This window comes from Salvelinus fontinalis, chromosome 2 (genome assembly GCF_029448725.1).
Source record: "Salvelinus fontinalis isolate EN_2023a chromosome 2, ASM2944872v1, whole genome shotgun sequence".
NCBI lineage: Eukaryota > Metazoa > Chordata > Actinopteri > Salmoniformes > Salmonidae > Salvelinus > Salvelinus fontinalis.
Window position 1 is genome coordinate 67,114,979 of NC_074666.1, and position 18,853 is coordinate 67,133,831.

General features: G+C 42.4%; 1 protein-coding gene across 1 annotated transcript in view; it reads right to left on the reverse strand.

The window, feature by feature from the left end:
- LOC129824009 (GEM-interacting protein-like) overlaps positions 1–17,559 on the reverse strand; it is a 28,973-nt gene extending 11,414 nt beyond the window's left edge. Inside the window, exons 1-6 of the mRNA XM_055883263.1 lie at positions 17,222–17,559; positions 13,587–13,674; positions 12,011–12,107; positions 11,619–11,670; positions 2,436–2,561; positions 111–175 (exon numbers count right to left, since the gene is read on the reverse strand). Of these exons, the coding sequence (XP_055739238.1) occupies positions 111–175; positions 2,436–2,561; positions 11,619–11,670; positions 12,011–12,107; positions 13,587–13,674; positions 17,222–17,276 (483 nt within the window). The 5' untranslated portion in view covers positions 17,277–17,559. The remainder of the gene's footprint in view (positions 1–110; positions 176–2,435; positions 2,562–11,618; positions 11,671–12,010; positions 12,108–13,586; positions 13,675–17,221) is intronic.
- Between the last annotated feature and the right edge of the window lie 1,294 nt (positions 17,560–18,853).

Sequence of the window (18,853 nt, forward strand, 5' to 3'; positions counted from 1 at the left end):
AAGAGTCATCTGATATGAATTGAATACTTTTCTATGCAATACTGTACACATCATCACATGTACAACCTATACAGCCCCATGCACACGAGAGACAAGAAAAGCATCCATACCTGCTGAGCCACACAGGATTTAGCTGTTTCTGCTGCCTTTATGATGTTCTTGGCAAACTCTTGCTCTGCAAACAGACCAGAATAAGTCAGTATGACGGAACGTGATTGATTTGAGTAAAAACAATTTATTAGCATAACAATATCGTCAGGCAGTCTTATCAAAAGCTTTTATCAGGCCAAATATCCATAGGACTTTTGGAGCTGTTGCGTGTTCCATGTATGTCTTTCAATGGTGATATAACAACCAATATGTAACATATCAGATCCCATATCAGGCCATCAGACCTCATAGAGAGGAGAGGTCAGTTCAGATTGTTAGCTTACATCAATAAATATCAAAATCAATGCTCTGCTTTGGCTGCCTAAGTGCTGCCCTACTTCAAGTAGACTAATCTGCTGATCCATATTGATGCTGTGGTGTCAGCGTTGCAACCATTCAACCAGTGGAGGCTGGTGGAAGGATCTATAGGAGGATGGGCTCGTTGTAAAGGCTGGAATGGAAGAAATGGATCGGAGTCAAACAGGTGGTTTCTATAGGTTTGCCGTGTGATACTGGTCCATTTATTCCGTTCTAGCCCAATGAGCCCTCCTATAGCTCCTTCCACCAGCCTCCACTGCATTCAACTGACCACTGTCCACAGTGGCTCAGACCTCTGACCACTAGCTCAGACCTTTCCCTCTATGTTGACCACTTCCCCTACACTGTCACTCTGACCTCTCTCCATTTCCTATACACAGCTATCCAAACACAGGTCTGCTTGGCAGCACCTTGGTGAGCTGATCTCTTTGCCCTCCTACAGCACAGCACATAACACTGCAGTACATTACAGTGTGGTATAGCAGAGTACATTACAGTACAGAAGGCTACAGTACAGAGCAGAACTGTAGGCTGTCCATCCTGTCCATTCTCCTGCTGTGGCCTGGTTAATCTGCCCTGTAAGCCTTGTAGTCTCTGTGGGGTTCCCCTGGGGGGAGTGGCTGGCCCGCTCCATGTTATCCTCATTGGCTACCAACCATACAGATCTAATACCCTAACAGTGTTCCTCAGGGTAGGTTATACCACTCCGTAATACCCTAACAGTGTACCTCAGGGTAGGTTATACCGCTCCGTAATACCCTAACAGTGTTCCTCAGGGTAGGTCATACCGCTCCGTAATACCCTAACAGTGTTCCTCAGGGTAGGTCATACCGCTCCGTAATACCCTAACAGTGTTCCTCAGGGTAAGTTATACCGCTCCGTAATACCCTAATGTTACCGTAAAACCGCTCCGTAATACCCCACCCTAGTGTTCTTCAGGGTAGGTTATACTGCTCCGTAATACCCTAACAGTGTTTCTCAACCTAAGGGGTCCGTGATATCTTGCTGTCCCTGAAATTGTTAATTATTTTCTCGGATATCCAGTTTTGCTCACTAGGAATGTAAATGGTCCTTATAACAGTCCTTGTAATACCGAAGTTTTACCACCAGAGGGTACTGTGGAGAATACTGTTAATCCTTCCACACAGGGTTCAACCACAAGGTCTATTATCCTATTACAGTTGAGGAATAAACACACATTCTCTAATGGCAGTGTAGGCCTACTTAACTGCTTGTCTTTCCTAGGAGAAGAGCTTTGGTTGCTGTAGTTACTGCAGTTCCATACCAGTAAAATAACTTTTTTACAGAGAGATAAGAGAGCCTTTCGTGTTGTCCTAAAATTAGTCTTGTTTATCTTATGTCTCGAGAAGGCTAAACTGTCTATGAATGCCAGAAACATGGTATATACTTCACATTTGGTGTGTGAACTATTTCATTTGTTTATATGCAAAGCACATTGTTTACATGCAAGCACATATTTACAAATATATGTGTTTGTGAATATGTTATACTTGGGTAGTTGTGTCCATTTGTTACTTTGAATGAGTCTGTACCACATTGCAGTGATACACTATGGGCCATGGCCTAATTTGAGATAGGTGCACTTGACTTTAATTCAATCATGTGTTTATGTCAATGTAAGATATGCAAGTATGAATATGAGACAGACAGACTGACAAGCAGGCAGACAGACACAGAAACAAACACACCCGCACCCACGTACACACAGGCAGACAGACACAGAAACAAACACACCCACACCCACGTACACACAGGCAGACAGACACAGAAACAAACACACCCACACCCACGTACACACAGGCAGACAGACACAGAAACAAACACACCCACACCCACGTACACACAGGCAGACAGACACAGAAACAAACACACACACACCCAAGTACACACAGGCAGACAGACACAGAAATACCCACACCCACGTACACACCCACGTCTCCACTCACCCAGGCTGATTCTCTTTTCCATCCAGGCCAGCAGGTCCTTGGCGTAGCGGCACCACATCTTGGCATACTGCAGGGCCAGCTCCACGCCTCCCTCACAGCGACACAGAGCCAGGTCTGCTTCCTGGGCTGAGAGTGAGTACATCAGCATCACTGCATACCCTCTCTAACTCACCCTGATGGCACACAGTCAGGAGGGCTTTTTACCCCAACACACACACAACGGGGCAGTCTGGACCCCCACGGGGTGTCCAAAACAGACCCCTCTCCCCCCTGATTCCCAGGGAAAAAGCTGGGCTCACGGGTATGCTTTGTGTCCCATACTATCAATAATGTGTAATCCGAATAATTTGTCATCCAAGAAACAAAAACAAAGGAATAAAAGAGAACAGACAAAAAAAGGGTATCTCCTATTTCTCAGTTCCGTGAGTTACTCAGAGACATAGCTCTGTTTCCACAACAAGTTTATGGTTTAGCCAAACAAACTCTATGGAGAAGAGAATGAGAATGACTGGTCATCAGGGCTTGTCCCAAGAGTCCACAAGGTCCAGGTGCTGCAGTTGCCCAAGTGGTCATTACTACACCACCACGGGTGGAGGTGTGGTCATAGGTTGGTCATCTCAAAGCATGCATAGCAAGAGGTCATCATGTGGGAAAATCTAAATGTCCCAAGGAATTTCTCCAGTCCAGCCTAGACCAGCTACTTCCAGGGCTAAACAGACTGTGCTTTAACGGACAGAAGTGAAGAAAGGAAAAGAGAGAGAAAGGGATGGCCTGGGGGTCCCAAACAGGCGTTTTAGGTACACCTCCTCTCCTCTTCCCTCTCTCTACCTCTCTCCTCTCCCTGGCTCCTACCCCCTCCCCTCCTCCCTCCAGCACCTGTTCCACTGCTCCCCTCCTCCGTCAGAGAGAGAGAGAGAGAGAGAGAGAGAGAGAGAAAATGTGACGTCTGAGAAGATCACCCTGGCAACTCCTCGGTGCCAGAGTGCTGTAATCGATGTGGCAACAGCAGAGCGGGTGTTTTGTGTTATGGTTGTTATGGAAGTCAGGGCGTTGGTGTGACTGACAGCAGTCTGAAGTCAGTCAACTGCTCTCTCTCTCTCTCTCATCTTCCTCTCTGACTCAGTGACAGCAGATGGCGACATGCAACAATCCTGCAACGCATGTCATGTGCTTTCTTTCTTCCTTCCTCCCGCACTCTCCTTTCTGCTCTCTCTCTCCCTGTCATGTGCTTTCTCAGTCCTCTTTTCCCCCCTCACTCGTGATCTCGCAGCGTCACTCTCAGTACCGCTGTCCTTCCACTTCTTTGACCTGTCCACGGTCGAGCTGCACGCGCAGGAATAGATTGTTGGATCTGTCAATACCGCAGTCTTCTGAAAAGTCCATATCCTGTTTCACTTCTTCTTCTCCGACACAGAGATGCATTGTGTCCTACACTCTATTTCTGAGCTCGAGTCCTCTCTGTGTGTTGTCACAGACGCCCCTCTCAGTACCCAGAGTGAGAGCAGAGCATATAACGGGCTTCTCCCTTGAAACAAGTAACTCCATGTCGGAGAGCAAAATCCACCAAAAAACGATGAAGACTTTCTGACCGAGTGTTGTGCTGCGTTGACCTCTCTCTCTCTCTCTCTCTCTCTCACACACTCCCTGTCTCCCTCTCTTGTGGGCTCCCCTTCACACTTCGGCAATGAGTGTCCCTGTGCCACTTGTGTGTGTGTGTGTGTGTGTGTGTGTGTGTGTCCCATCTCGCTCCGCTCTGCCTGTGCTGGCTTCTGGGACTAGGGATTATCCAGAGAGGGCAGGTCCAGATTGTGGAGTGACAGGCTTTAGATCACAACCAGGTTTTACCTCCTGGTGTGTGTGTGTGTGCGACTTGCAGACCCTGTCAAGAGGACTATGAGGGTGGATGTGGTGAGGATCGGGTTCGAGCTCAGTACAAACTGATTATTGATGCTCCTCCTTACAGCATTTTTTTCTGTACATGATCTCCCCCCCCCATCTCTCTCTTTCTCACCCTCTCCCAATCTCTCTTTCTCTCTCTCTCCCTTTCTGTCTCAGTAGAGAGAACTTCACAGCTGTAGGTTAGTGGAATTACAGTCAATCAGGAATATTGATATACGACGGTCAGAATGTCAACTTGTGTTACACAAGTGCCAACAGTAGTTAGTTACACAAACGCCGAACTCGGCCCATACTGTTATTTACCCTTGACATTTACCAACTAACACAGATAAACAACACAGTTGACACATATACAGTGCAAGGATCAATCAATGTCAACCCGATGGGACAGACGACAGGCATTACAGAAAACAGACCACGGCACGGACCACTCAACTCATCAACCCTACCACCCTACCCCCACCGCTCACCCCTATCCGCAGCCCCACGCCTCGCCCCTCCATTTGACTTATTACAGATCAGCTCCAAACTGGTGAGGGGGTAGCTGGGAGAATTTGGGATTGGGAAGAGTGGGTCGAGTTAGGGTGAGGGCAGGACTCTGTATTAGATGTAACTGAATGAAGAGAGAGGAGGAGGGCACTCAGAGGGAAGGTATAGCTATATGCTTAGTAACATGGTAAAGAAGAGGTGCCCCGGGGTGAAGTTTCCCCTAGGTGCAGATCTAGGATCAGCTTCCTCTCCCCCAATCCTAACCTTAATCATTAGTGGGGAAAATGCCAAATTGACCAAAAGATAATATTTGATCGTTTCAAATACATACAACTTAAAAGTGACCTATTACGACTCGATTTGACATCTTTTGGGCATCAGAGCAACATTTAGGGAATCTTATTTGAGTCAGAAAAGGATGTTCATATGATAGGTAAGATATATAAAACCTCGCAGAGAGCCTAACCAACTGACAATCTCTTAGGAAAAAAAATATAAACTATTGGAACCAAGACTTAAAAAGAACGGATGTTGGCACAGGATGGAGGTAAAGTTGGAGCATAACGAAATAACGTAACACTTCACTTGACAGCCAGCGTCATAACACGTAACCATGTCATAATCTGTCGAAACAGCTGATGTACACTGTCATGACACATATATTTAGACCTGTTGTGACACATAAGACACCGACATAAGACTGTCCAAACCCACAAAACCTACCACACAAGGCAAAACATTCCATTAGACTATAGCCAACCTGTCAACAACATGTTTACGTTATTTAACATTTTCTGAAATTGACCATATTAAACTATCATTGTAATTCCGCACACATTAATGTCCGACATGCACCTATCCCAATGCTCTGTTGCTGATGACTGGGACGAATACAGGAGCAGATTTCCGGAGCAGGACAAGACACCCGTGGTATACGGTCTGATATACCATAGCTGTCAGCTAATCAGCATTCAGGCCTCGAACCACCCACTTTATAAGGGAATGTACGTGATTGGCTTATACGATTATGATGGTCATAATCCTTTATGACAGTGTCGTAGCGTATTTTCGAGAAGTTATTTAAAATACAGTGCGATGAAAAAAACATGACTGTAAAGAATGTATTACAACAAACAACAAAGGACTTAAGAAATAAACTTTGAAACGAAAGGAAACTGCTTGGCAGGGAAAAAATACATTTGAATAAATGTGGGTTTTGACACTCGTATATAGGTGTCATAACCATCCATATAATAACGCAATATATGTCACAACAGGTGTAAATATATGGGTCATGACAGTGTTATGACCATATTATGGCAGGTTATGACAAGTTCTGTCAGCTGTTATGACATATTATAGCATGGTTATGACCACGTAGGCTGGGTGTTAAGTAAAGTGCTCCCGAAATTACAGTTAACGAAAATGTATGCTTAACCCAGTATAAACTAATGTATAGAATTGATTATACAAGAGACAAAATTCACAAATTCTACAGCACAATGGCAGAGTCATGTCTGAAGTATAAAACTAATAATGACTCAACAATCCATGCTTTCTGGGAATGCTATAAAGTCCGGGAAGTTGTGGGCGGAGCTAGACAGTTGGCTGTCAGAAGTATTAAAATGTAAACTTCCCTTTAACCTGTCGGTCTGCATATTTCAAGACATGGCATATGGGGGTGTCGTGAGATACCCGATGGGTTGAACGATTCTCTTCTCATCGCTCATCTTGAGAAAAATAACGTATACTAAAAACGTGGAAATCAATCAATCCGCCATCATTAGCATAATGGAAAAATGTCATGATTTATTATTTAAATATTGGTAGCGGGTGGGCTACGGAGAGAAATGGTGCTGTTTTAGGCCATGTGACGGAAAGTGATGCGGGGGCTGGAGATTGGGGTCTGTGCTTACGGGTCTGTGCAGTTGTGATGTAGTTGATGTTTGTCTGATGTTTCCGTTTGTATGTGTATATTTTGTACTGTTTCTAAAAGATCAAAAAAGATCAGCATCTAGGGGCAACCCACACCAAGAAAAGGTGACTGTCTGGTGCGCTGCAGTGGGTGACGTGAGGCCTTCCGGGGCGTGCAGCACAGCGAATAGGCACGGCTCCAGGATGTTTCCATTCTAATGTCTTATTTAAACACTGCTCTACGTGGTCCTGTAATCCTTAATCTGCATTACGGCAACGTGTGTCTGTGTCCATAGAATTGGGGTTTAATGGGGTCAAAGGACATCCCTACATACATACACAGTTCCTGGAGAAACAAGTGGGCTGCGTTCAGTAGGGGGAAAACATTTCAAAGCGTTGTGAATTTAAAAAGAAAAACAGTTTTTCAGTTTCCATTGCAAAATGTTCTGCTACGTTGTGTCCTACTGAACAAGACCCTGGTCTAACATGTCCTCCTCTCATTCCTATTTCCCCATCATCTCACTGGCCTTCCTTTCTGTCTCCTTTGTAGTTTTTTGTCTCTCAGGCTGAACAATGCTCTTTTCATTACTCACTCTGTACTCACTCTTCCCCTCTGTCTGTTTCTCTCTTTTCCCTCCCATCCCTTTATGGAAAAACATGTGGAAAATCACGATGTTTTGCACATGTAACATTTTATTTCACCTGTGAAATGTCACATGAAAAAAAAAACATGTTGTTTTGGGACACTTCACATGTGATGATATTTCACATGATCACATCACCTTTCACATGCGGATTGACATTTTCACATGATGCCCTGCAGACAAAAATATGTCGTTAGGATGTCGCCGGAACATCACGAAATAGCCGCAGTGTTTCCAACCTACATGATTACATTGCGTACGTTTATTTATACAGTAATAATTATTCAACAGGTCCTCACCTGGGATTTGAACTCACAACCTCATGGTTCACAGCATTCACATCTTCCTGCTACACCACCATGTCTGTGTCAATGACTAGTTTCACCTGTATTCTTATACTTTTGACTTAATAGTAAATCTCAGCTTTGTATAATACACTCAAGAAAAGTATTATATTTATCCTACTTATTCATTCAGGAGTAATATCAAAACAGAATTATATGCCTCACCAACATTAGACAACTATACAGAAAACCCTCAAATTACTGAAATAAGTCAATGGAATCAATGATGAGAGAATAGTCAGATTAACTGATATTAAAAAAAAGCAGTGCAGCGAGGTATTATATGTAATGAATGTGTAGGGGACTTCTGAGAATGATACAGGCTTTGTGGCGCAGCAGAAAGATAAGCGCATTTCAAATCCCAGGTGGCGTCATATTGTCCTAATAATTATATTTCTTAAGTCCATTCTTTGACTCTTAGATGTGTGTGCATTGTTGTGAAAATGTAGATACTACTGCACTGTTGGAGCTAGGAACACAAGCATTTCGCTACACCCACAATAACATCTGCTAAATATGTGTGTGACCAATCACATTTAAATTGGTGTCAAAGGTAATCATGTTGTCATAGATTTTTTGTTGTTTAAGTGACACTATTTTAGCTGATCGGCGTACCAGTTACCTTAAAACACCTATATCATTTCATTACTTCCTTTAACTTTTTTCACATGTTGAGCTGAAATTTTCACGTGTGAAAACAAAAGAGACACAAATGAGGTCAGTTGTTCACTTGTGTACACCATCTTTTCACATGTGGAATTGCATTTTCAAATGTGTGAAAATCTAATTTGCACTTTCACATGAAAAACTTCCAAATGTTGTCACGTGTATTTTCATGGTATCACCTGTTGAAATGTTGTTTTCACATGTGCTTAAATGTTTTCACGTGTAGTTTCATGCTATCACATGCTTATTTAACATGTCACATGTAATCATATTAACTTCACATGAGATCACATGTGAAATTGATGTTGTTTTTTCCGTAAGGGATTTCCCCCTCTCTTTTTCCCCATCCCTCTCTACCTCCCCTATCCCCCCCTTTCTCCCTCACTCCCACATTTCTCCCTTCCTCTCTCCTTCTCCCCCTCTCTCATCCCTTCCTTCCCCTCTTCCTCCCTCCCTCTCTCCTGTTTGATGGATATGTCTGAGTGGTAAACTAGAGAGCATCTGTCTACAGCTCTAATCCTCTCTCCCTCCCCACCCTCTCCACTCTTCTCCTAATCTCGTTAACACAGAGGCAATTAGCGCCACCGGCTAATTACACGTCAACAAGACAGGTTGAATAGTTGGAGATCAACCACCGTGACTGGCTGTCACCCCACTAGTCCCGCCCACATCACTAATCACATCCCACCTGGATTGGCTGTCTATTAGTGTCAATCACCAGTGTTTCCAGAAGAGAATGGTTTGGACTCTTTGCATCCTTTTCACATAAAGACCAAAACCACACAAATTTACTGTGCCTGCATTTTTATACTAGATTTTTTTTGTATTTCTGAAAAGCATAGGGGGTAGAAAAACATGGAACAATAAAACCCACTTAACACCTAGTTATGATTCCTGTATTTATACTGACCCTGTAACCAAAATACAGGTATTGGGTCTGTGTGAATGGTTCTCAGATTTTTTGCAGGTAAATTCATTAACACTTCCATTGTTTAACACATCCCTCATTTGAAATGCAAACAGCCCCCATGGTTCAACAACAACCCCCAACCCTTGGAATTTGCCAATTACCCACTGATACGTATAAAAGGAGTATACCTGTAAACAACTGGTAATAAGGGGCTGTTTGAAATAAATATTGCCTTACAGAGCATTCAGAAAGTATTCAGACCCCTTGACTTTTTCCACATTTTGTTACGTTACAGCTTTATTCTAAAATAGATCAAAAAATAAATAAATCCTCATCAATCTACACAGTATACCCCATAATGACAAAGCGGAAACAGGTTTTTAATTTTTTTTCTCTCAAATGTATTAAAAATAAAAAACAGAAATACCTTTTTACATAAGTATATTGCTATGAGACTGAAATTGAGCTCAGGTTCATCCTGTTTCTTTTGATCATCCATAAGATGTTTCTACAACTTGATTGGAGTCCACTTGTGTTTTCAGGTGTCCAGGTGAGCCTGATTGGGTTTATTGGGTTCACCTGGTGTATGACTATTAGGTCCTCTGTGGACTGGGCCGGTTGCGCAGGTCTCTTGTTTTGTTTAGTGATTCATGTGCCAGTGATTTGTTGTTTTTGCTGTGTAAGCTTCAGTAAATGTTCTGAATTAATCCTCACCTCTGCCTGCTGTGTTTCTCTGCGCCTGGGTCCAAGTTTGTACAATACTTATTGTCACACCCTCTGGAGAGGTGACCAAGAACCTGATGGTCATTCTGACAGAGCTCCAGAGTTCCTCTATGGAGATGGGAGAACCTTCCAGGAGGACAACCATCTCTGCAGCACTCCACCAATCAGGCCTTTATGATAGAGTGGCCAGATGGAAGCTACTCCTTAGTAAAAGGCACATGACAGCCCGCTTGGTTTGCAAAAAGGCACCTAAAGACTCTCAGACCATGATCAACAAGATTCTCTGGTCTGATGAAACCAAGATTTAACTTTTTGTTCTGAATGCCAAGCTTCACATTTGGAGGAAACCTGGCACCATCCCTAAGGTGAAGGATGGTGGTGGTAGCATCATGCTGTGGGGATGTTTTTTAGCAGCAGGGACTGGGAGACTAGTCAGGATCGAGGGAAAGATGAACGGAGCAAAGTACAGAGAGATCCTTGATGAAAACCTGCTCCAGTGTACTCAGGACCTCAGACTGGGGCAAAGGTTATTATTGGGTTCACAGGAGTGGCTTCTGGACAAGTCTCTGAATGTCCTTGAGTACCCCAGCCAGAGCCCGGACTTGAATCCGATCGAACATCTCTGAAGAGACCTGAAAATAGCTGTGCAGCAACGCTCCCCATCCAACCTGACAGAGCTTGAGAGGATCTGCAGAGAAGAATGGGAGAAACTCCCCAAATACAGGTGTGCCAAGCTTGTAGCGTTACACCCAAGAAGACTTGAGGCTGTATCGCTGTCAAAGGTGCTTCAACAAAGTACTGAGTAAAAGGTCTGAATTCTTATGTAAATGTAATATTTCTAAAAACCTATTTTTGAATTTTTTATTATGGGGTATTATGTGTAGATTGATAAGGGGAAAAAACTATTTAATACATTTTGGAATAAGGCTGTAAAGTAACAAAATGTGGAAAAAGTCAAGGGGTCTGAATGCTTTCCGAATGCACTGTATATAAGGGGCTAGTCATACAAACATGGCCTTATATTTTTTGCAGGTAACATACAGTACCACATCTTCTGTCTAAAATGGGTAATGGACACGAGGAACATATGGTGCTGGTGATAGAGATCACAGACGCTAGTCACCTTCAACACATTGCAACTATAAGCCCTGTCCTCTAATTACTGCTGGCTGTAATGTAGCGAAATCTCTCTCAGCATTTACAAATGCCCTGCTGCACACCATGGATACTGAAGTCTAAAGCCTAAACCACAAGGGTTTGCACATGTTACCAACTGGGCTTGAACCTGGGTCACCTGTGTGCTACATGCCTCAGCCCGCTGAGCTATAGCCTAAGTAGGTTTTAGCTGTGGGAGCTAATGCAAGTCTTCATGTCTCTGGCAAGGTTACTCATCACGCTGAACCAACAAACCTCCTCCGTTACACACACCAGGGTTGGGGTCATTTCGAGTCAGTCGAAGTGATTTGAATTGAAATAGAACAAAATGGAAAAACACACATGCATACAACACACCACGTTCTGCATAAGCACTTTGTGACATCTGCTGATGGAAATAGGGCTTTATAAATACATTTTGATTGTATTACAAACATACCTGATAGACCTCCATCTTTGTCATCACAATCTGCGGGGTAGACATCCTCACACTGTAGGGCAGAATACAGACCATTACACAGAGAAATGGATTTGGAGACAAGACGATATACACTGTACTTCATATCAGTAGAATATGAGCGGAACCTAAATTCAAATGATTCCCCTGTTGGCTAGTACAAACGGTACCAAAGGTATCAACACAACGGAGCACCAGGCTAGAAAAAAAATGTTGATTGATTGACAGAGATAACATAGTAACAATTGATTGATTGATTGTTTGTTTTTAGCCTGGGTATTTGTAAAACACTTTGTGACAACTGCTGGTGTAAAAATTGCTTTAGAAATAATGTTGATTAGTTAATTGATTGACTGATAGTACTGCTCCCCCACCGTCACGTGATCCAGCTCAGTGTTGTCGGTGGTTTCCGTAGAGACGGTCTCAGCGATTGACTGGGAGTCAGGGTCTAGAAACATCTCCTCCACAGTGCTGATGGAGCAGAGGGCAGATAAATGTTATAATGGCTTTATGAAGCCTTCGTAAATCCTTTATAATTACTAGATGCTTCACCTAATATTTCTGGGCAAATTCATACTATACTTAACAAAAATATATTTTACTAAGTTACAGTTCATATAAGGAAATCAGTCAATTGAAATAAATTCATTGGGCCCTAATCTATGGATTTCACATGACTGGGCAGGGGCACAGCCATGCGTGGGGAGCCAGGCCCAGCTAATCAGAATATGTTTTTCACCACAAAAGGGCTTTATTACACACAAAAATACTCCTCAGCACCACCCCACCCTCCTCAGATGATCCCGCCGGTAAAGAAGCCGGATGTGGAGGTCCTGGGCTGGCGTGGTTACACGTGGTCTGTGGTTGTGAGGCCAGTTGAACGTACTGCCAAATTTTCTAAAATGACGTTTATGGTAGAGACATGTACGTTAAATTATCTGGCAACAGCTCTTGTGGACATTCCTGCAGTCAGCATGCCAATTGCACTCTCCCTCAAAACTTGAGATATCTGTGGAATTGTGTTGTGTGACAAAACTGCACATTTTAGAGTGGCCTTTTATTGTCCCCAGCATAAGGTGCACCTGTGTAATGATCATGCTGTTTAATCAGCTACTTGATATGCCACACATGTCAGGTGGATGGATTATCTTGGCAAAGGAGAAATGCTCACTAACAGTCGATGTAAACAAATTTGTGAACACAATTTGAGAGAAATAAAAAAAATTGTGCATATGGAACATTTCTGGGATCTTTTATTTCAGCTCATGAAACATAGGACCAACACTTTACATGTTGCGTTTATATTTGTGTTCAGAATATATAAAAGGTATTACTTTCAGGTCCTTACATCTGGTGCATTGACAAATGCGACATAACCCCTTTTCCACCTTGAATGATTTATGAAGCACCTAAAAAACCATTATGAAGGGTTACTCTTAAATAGGACCTATCAAACTAAGGTACAGTACCAGTCAAAAGTTTGGACACACCTGGAAAATAGTAAAAATAAAGAAAAACCCTTGAATGAGTAGGTGTGTCCAAACGTTTGACTGGTACTGTATGTACACATAGATGTAAGAGGAAGAATATACTCGGTTTATAATCTCACGTAGGTATACACTTCCTCTTTCTGGCAACTAGTAGCAGACCCCCCCCCCCAACAAATAAAAAAGTAATCCCTGCACTAACAGTCACATTGGTCTTTCTTACTAGCTCACTGTTGATAATTGCCTTATTGAGGAAAGGTTTTCCTTACTATGAATGTGATATGTGATTGTCTCACCGAGCTACCTTAAGATGAATGCACTGTAAGTCGCTCTGCATAAGAGTCTGCTAAAGGACTAAAATGTAAAACATGTCAAGGTGTTCTGAATGATGGACTGATTATGATGTGGAGGGTGACAATGGTAATAAGTGTACACGATGAGTGAATCTAAAAGGCATACTTACGAGTTGACCAAAGAGAGTTCAAAATTATCGAAGTCCCGGAAGATCTCACTGTAGCGCTTGGTCTCTGATTTGTCGGGGACCTTCACATCTGGGGTAAAAGATGGAGGACAAACATGTGAGCAAGAGAGGCCAAAACCTCTTTCTTTTTCAAATATTACACAAAAACACACAAGTTGAAATTGCTTTTTGCAGCAACCAAAGAAGGGATCTGTAAAAAAAATAAAAAATAAAATTACGAAATATCTTCTATTTTTAGAAATAACAAATAAAGGGGTAAGCCAACAGCCGACACCCAGTTGTTAAACAATGTGCAAGGAAATAAAGACGTTTGTGGGTTTGAACAGTGGTGGTGGTGGCGGTGGTGACTGAGGCCTCAGATGTGTGATTGTATGCTCGTGTAAAAGGCATAAGCTGTAACACTGTTGTCTTTCAATGCCCCAGCCTCTGGTGAAAAACGCATATCACTGTCGGTCACCCATTAAATCACACTAAGTACTGCTGAGATGGCTCAGAATGGTTTTAAACTTTGTGTGAACGGCAGACAAGCATATTTACTTGTTATATAACATCTAATATGGGAAGGACTGCAAATAAACTGAGAAAAAGAGAAATGCAACTCCAACAAAGGGGTTCTGTTCATTTGATACATAGATAGTGGAATGCATTTCCTAAGACAAACTGAATGCTGTGCTCACTACTGAGTGCAGCGTTAAGCCTGAATTAAACAGGCTAGGCATTTACAGTACATGACTCAGCTGGGGAAAATACAGGTTGATGACGCCCAAAACTGAACGATGGTACATTAACCCTGAGTGAACTACAACCAGGGTTGGGGAGTAACGGATTACATGTAATAACTGTAATCCGTTACCAACAAAATATTGTCATCAGATGACCAATACTTTTGAAAAACTAGATGATTACTTCGAGGAGTACTATTAAATTCAGAAAGGATGTTTGTAAGAAAAAAAATATTTGACACTTGTTTTCTCCAAAGACATTTAAAATCAGCATTGAAAAAAGGCGCAAATGTAAGTTTGTTCCACCTGAGCGAGTCTGACCACAAGTAGAGACCGCTATGATGACGTACCAAATGTGTTTGATGGATCGCGGGAAAAGAGCAGGAATAGGCTTTTGTAGGCTACAGGTCGTTGTGGATGGCTGTTCACAAATCTAAATGTGTATTTGAACATGATAATGGTTGAATTCAAGAAGTTTAAGCTGCTTATCAATCATTGTTTTTCAAACCAGTGGACAACCAGTGAAAAATGCGCTCTTGCAACAGCTGCATAGCGCGGATCCAAGCCTATGGAATAAAAGTGGGGCTTGTATTGCTCAATCTAATTTATGCTGATAAAAAATAATCCATAGTCCTAATGGACACTTGCTCAAATTTGCACACTTTTGATAGATTTAAAGTGGTAATCTGTAGTTGCTACATCTATTTTTGGACTTATAAATGATATATACAGTACCAGTCAAAAGTTTGGAAACCTACCCATTCCAAGGGTTTTTCTTTATTTTTACTATTTTCTACATTGTAAAATAATAGTGAAGACATCAAAACTATGAAATAACACATAAGGAATCATGTAGTAACCAAAAAAAGTGGTAAAAAAATCCAAATATATTTTAGATTCTTCAAAGTATCCACCCTGTGCCTTGATGACAGCTTTGAACACTCTTGGTAAAGTATGCCATTCCATTTTTCAACTAAAATCAATGAGCCCAATCAGTCCTCCTCGACAACAAAATCATAAACAACAGAGTAGGGCTGGCTAATAAGTCCTTAGTTTTGGGGTCATGCTCAGGTAAATCAATTTGGCTAATCTATACTTCCATATTTGCAAGTCCTATTCTTGACGATCAAGGTGTATAACATTTATCGGAATGACTGGAACTCTGATAGACTGTGGTTTTTAATGTAAAGATATAATTTAATCATTTTATTATATGTAGTAGAAAGAAAAAGCCTACATAACCAACCCATAAAGTAAAATGTAACATCCATATACAGCTATGTAAACTTTAACATTGATATATCCTGCAAAAGATGTCGTTCAATTGGTAACATACATTTTTGTCTTCTTCTAATGCCTCTTAAAGGGAAAGTAATCTAAAAGTAACAGAATGTAATCAGATTACGTTACTGAGTTTGCGTAATCCAAAAGTTACATTACTGGTTAAAATTTTGGACAGGTAACTTGTAACTGTAACAGATTACATGTAGAAAGTAACCTACCCAACCCTGACTACAACCTAATGCTGTAGTCTCACTCAACAGACGTTTGCGGGCTAGCATCATGTGCTGAGACTGCATATGAGGCTTACAACACAAGGGACCTGTTACAATTGAAGCTGACTGTTTCACTTTAACGGCAGTCAATATGCAAAAACACTCAACTCCCAGTGTAGATATTTTTTCATCTCACCTCCCTCTCTCTCGCTCTGTCTCCATTTAGGTCAACCACATCCTGCTTGTGATGTGTGTCATGTTTTGCTCAGAAGACACAAAGGTCTTGTTTATTCACCTTAGCAGAGTTCTGTTCATACGGCAGTAGAAGACCGGTAAGACATAGTAGAACTGTACACAACCAAGTTCAGCTCTATAGCGCAAATTACATTTAAAAGCAATGTTCCCTCCTACACGGAAACTGCATTCACGGTAAACGCTGCACATGGCGGCTCAATCAGAAATTACCTTGAAATATTAAGCGAGCTATGGTGCTGAACTTCGGCAATATGGATTGAATCGAGCCCTTAGTCTAACAGAAAGCAGGGCCCTATAGCCTACTGTACATGGCAGAGTTCTAGAGGGAGATCGAGAGTGGGTTCAAATAGTATTTGTTTTCCGTCAAACAATTTTCTCTTAAATGATGGAGACTGACATCCCTGACTTGATGGTTTCAAGAGCTTAATTAAAAAATATATATGTTTCACGAATGGCACACACCAACACGCAAAATGGAGGATGGGTTCAGGAGGTTCACTGATCCTGCACTGACTGGGAGGATGTAGCATGCTCACACACACGCATGCTCACACACACGCATGCTCACACACACGCATGCTCACACACACGCATGCTCACACACACGCATGCTCACACACACGCATGCTCACACACACGCATGCTCACACACACACACACACACACACACACACACACACACACACACACACACACACACACACACACACACACACACACACACACACACGTTTGTTGTATTGTCCTTGTAGGGACCAAACAATTGATTCCCATTCAAAATCCTATTTTCCCTAACCCTTAACCCTTAATCCTAACCCCTAAGCCTAAACCTAACCCCTAAGCCTAAACCTAACCCCTAAGCCTAAAATAGCCTTTTTCCTTGTAAGGAATGGCAAAACATGGCCAAAGTATCCTTGTGAGAACTTCTGGTCCCCACAAGGATAGTAAAACATACACACACACATACACACACCTTCCCTGAAACATTTTCTCACCTCCTTTTCTACCCAAATGGATGGTTTCCCAGACCCAGATGGAGACTATTCTCCATTGAGCATGCTTTGGTCCAGGAGTAGGCTTAATCTGAGCACTGAAAACTGGCCCAAATGATAACAATCTTCAGTTTTCTCTTGTTGTTACTCACCTGGGGTTTTGGAGTGCTCCTTCTCATTAACATCGGGTTCTTCTTCCCTCTCCATCTCTATTTTAGACTAAATATCACAAGTACACCTAGCCCCAAACCAGCATCTACCACAGCAACCCCATCAATCTTCCCCGCTCCACCAGCAACGTTCCATCAACCTTCTATCAATCAATCTATCAATTCCATCAACGTTAGCAATGCGTACTCGTACACATGACAAACAGCAGCTACAGAGCAGGAAATGGGCTCGATTTCCTCTAGTTGCACTCAATCACACTAACATTTGACTAGCACAATGCTGCTGTCTGGTAAAGTGCCTGGGTCTGACCCTTCTCTTCTTGTTCTCTCAGAGTTCTCTTCCTCTAGTGCAGAGCGAGGTTGGCCAATACGGTTTCACCATCATGAGAAGAGGAAGTGTGACTCTGTCAATCTAGGTCACACCTAGGTTGTCATACCGAACGTAGCTAGATATGTGTGAGAGGGTGGAGGAGGAAAAAGAGAGAAAGTGAGCTTGCCTCTGTGTTATACTGTTTGTGTTGTGACCTCTCTGTTATACTGTTTGTGTTGTGACCTCTGTGTTATACTGTTTGTGTTGTGACCTCTGTGTTATACTGTTTGTGTTGTGACCTCTGTGTTATACTGTTTGTGTTGTGACCTCTCTGTTATACTGTTTGTGTTGTGACCTCTGTGTTATACTGTTTGTGTTGTGACCTCTGTGTTATACTGTTTGTGTTGTGACCTCTGTGTTATACTGTTTGTGTTGTGACCTCTGTGTTATACTGTTTGTGTTGTGACCACTGTGTTATACTGTTTGTGTTGTGACCACTGTGTTATACTGTTTGTGTTGTGACCACTGTGTTATACTGTTTGTGTTGTGATCTCTGTGTTATACTGTTTGTGTTGTGACCACTGTGTTATACTGTTTGTGTTGTGCAGATGTTCAGAGATCAAACTTTGATCTCTAAAATGATCTTTCTCATGGGTGTTGAAAGCTGAATGATATTGATACTACATTTGAGGCGGCAGAATGCCTAGTGGTTAGAGTGTTGGGCCAGTAACCAAAAGGTTGCTGGATCGAATCCCCAAGCTGACAAGGTAAAAATCTGGTGTTCTGAACAAGGCAGTTAACCCACTGCTCCCAGGTAGGCCATCATTGTAAATAATATTTTGTTCATAACTGACTTGCCTAGATAAATAAAGGTTAAATAAAAAATGCACATCTCTGCAATTAAACATCAACCTCTTGAGATTACAGACCTCACCAGTGTTGCAGTAGGCAGTAAACATATTGAAATGGGTATACTAATTGTACCTTTAATAACTGTATCCAATAACAACATAGGTTTTCTTTTTCTGTTGCATTTTGCTACAGTGTGACCTACACAACCCATGATAGTGAGGTAAGAATGTCCAGGAGATATATTCTAGAGGCTGAGACTGACTGACCTGTGAGGGAGAGATGCAGCATGGTGAGGGCGTGGCTGACTGGAGGTCGACCCATGGATGGGTAGCATTCCGACAGGGGCTGGAGAGACTGCTGTAGGGCCTGGAGCCCCATGGACACATTTAGCTGGTTAGGACCACCCAGCTCTGGGAAGGAGAGGGGGAATGAGGGAGGGAAAGAGAGAGAGA